Source organism: Rhagoletis zephyria, unplaced genomic scaffold (genome assembly GCF_001687245.7).
Source record: "Rhagoletis zephyria isolate East Lansing unplaced genomic scaffold, Rhagoletis_zephyria_1.1 Rzeph_scaffold_14515, whole genome shotgun sequence".
Lineage (NCBI taxonomy): Eukaryota > Metazoa > Arthropoda > Insecta > Diptera > Tephritidae > Rhagoletis > Rhagoletis zephyria.
The window spans coordinates 11,522-14,222 of NW_016171584.1; the positions used below are offsets into that span (position 1 = coordinate 11,522).

Below are 2,701 nucleotides of genomic sequence, written 5' to 3' on the forward strand. Positions count from 1 at the left end.
ACCAAGTTGTTCTAACGCAACAACAAAGCACTAGCTTAGCAACAAGCACAGTAACAACGGTGAGCGCAGCTCTCACAACAACAACTACAACCACGACTTCAGCAATGACAGCGGTTTCACAACGCAGTTCACCCACACCTGCACAAACGGAAATTTCGGCACCAGCCCAAGCCAAGCAACGCAGCTCAGCGCAAGTTGACCTACTTAATCCAACAACCCGTACATTGACTCAAACGGGTATTGATAGGTATATTAAAAATTACAAAAACGAAAACCACTGACATTAACCCTCTACTGGGAAATAAGTTTGCGATTCTGGACAATGAATGTGACAAAGATCCGAATGAAGTTTCTAAAGCCAAACCCAAACCGCCCCCAATTTATTTACGAGAGCAAAACTGTAGTGAGCTTATTGGAGACAATACGTTCCACGTAACATCAGTTACCAAGGGCAATATTAAAGAGACCAAACTTCAGATTCTAACTGAAGAAAATTACCGGTTGGTAACCAAACACCTTAATGAAGATAAGAAAAACTTCTATAAGTACCAGCTCAAAAGCAGCAGAGGACTGCAAGTAGTAATAAAAGGTATAGAATCAAGTGTACCCATTGCTGATATTGCTCTTGCTCTAGAGAAGGCGGGATTTTCTGTTAAAAATGTTGTCAATATTATCAACAGAGCAAAAATCGCTCAGCCTATGTTTAAGGTAGAACTTAAGCCAGAAACAAAGCCAATGAATAACAACGCAGTGCACCCAATCTACAATCTACGATACCTTCTACACCGAAGAATAACAGTGGAGGAGCCGCACAAGCGAAACGGTCCCGTACAGTGCACAAATTGTCAAGAATTTGGGCACACCAGAACATACTGTACCTTGCGCCCAGTGTGTGTTGCCTGTGGCGACCTTCACGCTTCCGCTTCTTGCAAGGCTATCAAAGATGATGTGGCTGTAAAGAAATGCAGTAATTGCGGAGGTAATCACACCGCCAATTATAGGGGATGCCCTGTATACAAAGACTTAAAGTCTCGCATGAATCAGCGCAACACAGCCGTACGCTCTTCCACCACTCCAACTAGCTCTTATACATACCAACACCTCACGCCATCAACCACTACACCAGGAGCCTTTTTTGCCAATGCGCAGAGAGTTCCCAACGTTTATTTTGCCGACGCGTTAAAACTACAAACGCAGCCAAGCACGGCGGAATCAAACTCCAATCAAGAAACATTTGCAAATATTCAAAGAAATAATACTGAGCAAATGCAGCCGAACCCCCCTACTTGTGGCGTAGAAGGAATGATATTGAATCTTACTCATTGTATGACTCAATTCATGTCTACTATGCAAAATATGATTCAAGACCTCATAAAGGCTCAACACCAATTGTTGCAAATTTTAGTGAATAAAAAATGAGTGAATTGAAAATTTGCTTATGGAATGCTAACGGTGTAAACCAGCGTAGATTAGAACTCAGTCAATTTCTCACTGAATACAACATAGATGTTATGCTACTGTCCGAGACACATTTAACAAATAAATATAATTTCTCCATACCTGCATACAAATTCTATGCCACAAATCACCCAGATGGTAAAGCTCATGGAGGCACAGCGGTGCTGATTGTAATCGTCTAAAGCACAATATTCTAGAGTCAAAAGCAACAGCCTGTCTGCAAGCAACTACCATATGCTTACGAAACCGCGACCGAGACTTGAATCTATCGGCTATTTATTGCCCACCGCGATTTTTAATTTCTGAAAATGACTTTAAAGATTTCTTTGATAGCCTGGGTAATAGATTCCTGGCAGGAGGCGACTTCAACGCAAAGCATACGTACTGGGGATCACGCCTTATTAACCCAAAAGGGCGGCAGCTATACAATACCATTATAAACAGGCACAATAGACTAGAGGTCACATCTCCTGGTAAACCTACTTACTGGCCTACCGATATAAAGAAGATACCAGACCTAATAGATTTGGCAATTACAAGAAACATATACAGAAATAACATAATAGCAGAAACTCTACCCGAACTATCATCCGATCACTCCCCTATATTAATAAAACTATGAACAGACCCAAAATATCGAAATTGAGCCTCGTCTAACTTCAAATAACACCAACTGGCTTAAATATAAAAAGTACATCAGTAGTCACCTTAAATTAAACGCTGCACTTAACTGCGAGCGTGATATAGACTCCCTTGTTGAACATTTTAAAGAAACCTTTACTACAGCCGCTGGCCTGGCAACACCAAATCAAGTCCAAGTACCACCTACGCATACATCAGTTACAAATACCGAAATAGAAAAACTTGTGGCAGAAAAGCGGCGCCTAAGAAGACAGTGGCAGAGCCATCGCTCACCAACCTCACAGCTACTGTATAAAGCTGCCAGTAGAAAACTGAAACAAGCACTCAAACGTGCAGAGGATCGCAACTTGCAAAGGTACACTAAGAAGCTTTCCCCGAATTCTACTGAAAGATACTCTCTATGGAAATCGCTAAAATACTTCAAACTACCAGTGGCTACAGAAATGCCAATTAGGAACCAATGTCTAACCTGGGCTCGTAGTGAGCAGGAGAGAGCCGAGTGTTTTTCACACCAGAATGTATTTAAGCCAAACTGTCCAACGAACAACTTCTGGCTGCCACGGCTAACCAAAAATACAAATGAGCTATACACACCTAGCAA

The 2,701-nt window shown here is 41.8% G+C and overlaps 1 protein-coding gene across 1 annotated transcript; it reads left to right on the forward strand.

The window, feature by feature from the left end:
- Positions 1 to 6: 6 nt before the first annotated feature.
- On the forward strand, positions 7 to 2,455 carry LOC108378601 (nucleic-acid-binding protein from mobile element jockey-like; the record flags this gene model as incomplete). The annotated part of the gene is made up of 3 exons (XM_017634906.1): positions 7 to 247; positions 405 to 1,404; positions 2,085 to 2,455. Coding segments are annotated over 3 exons (1,612 nt in total), but the record flags the coding sequence as incomplete, so codon positions are not given.
- Positions 2,456 to 2,701: the final 246 nt, after the last annotated feature.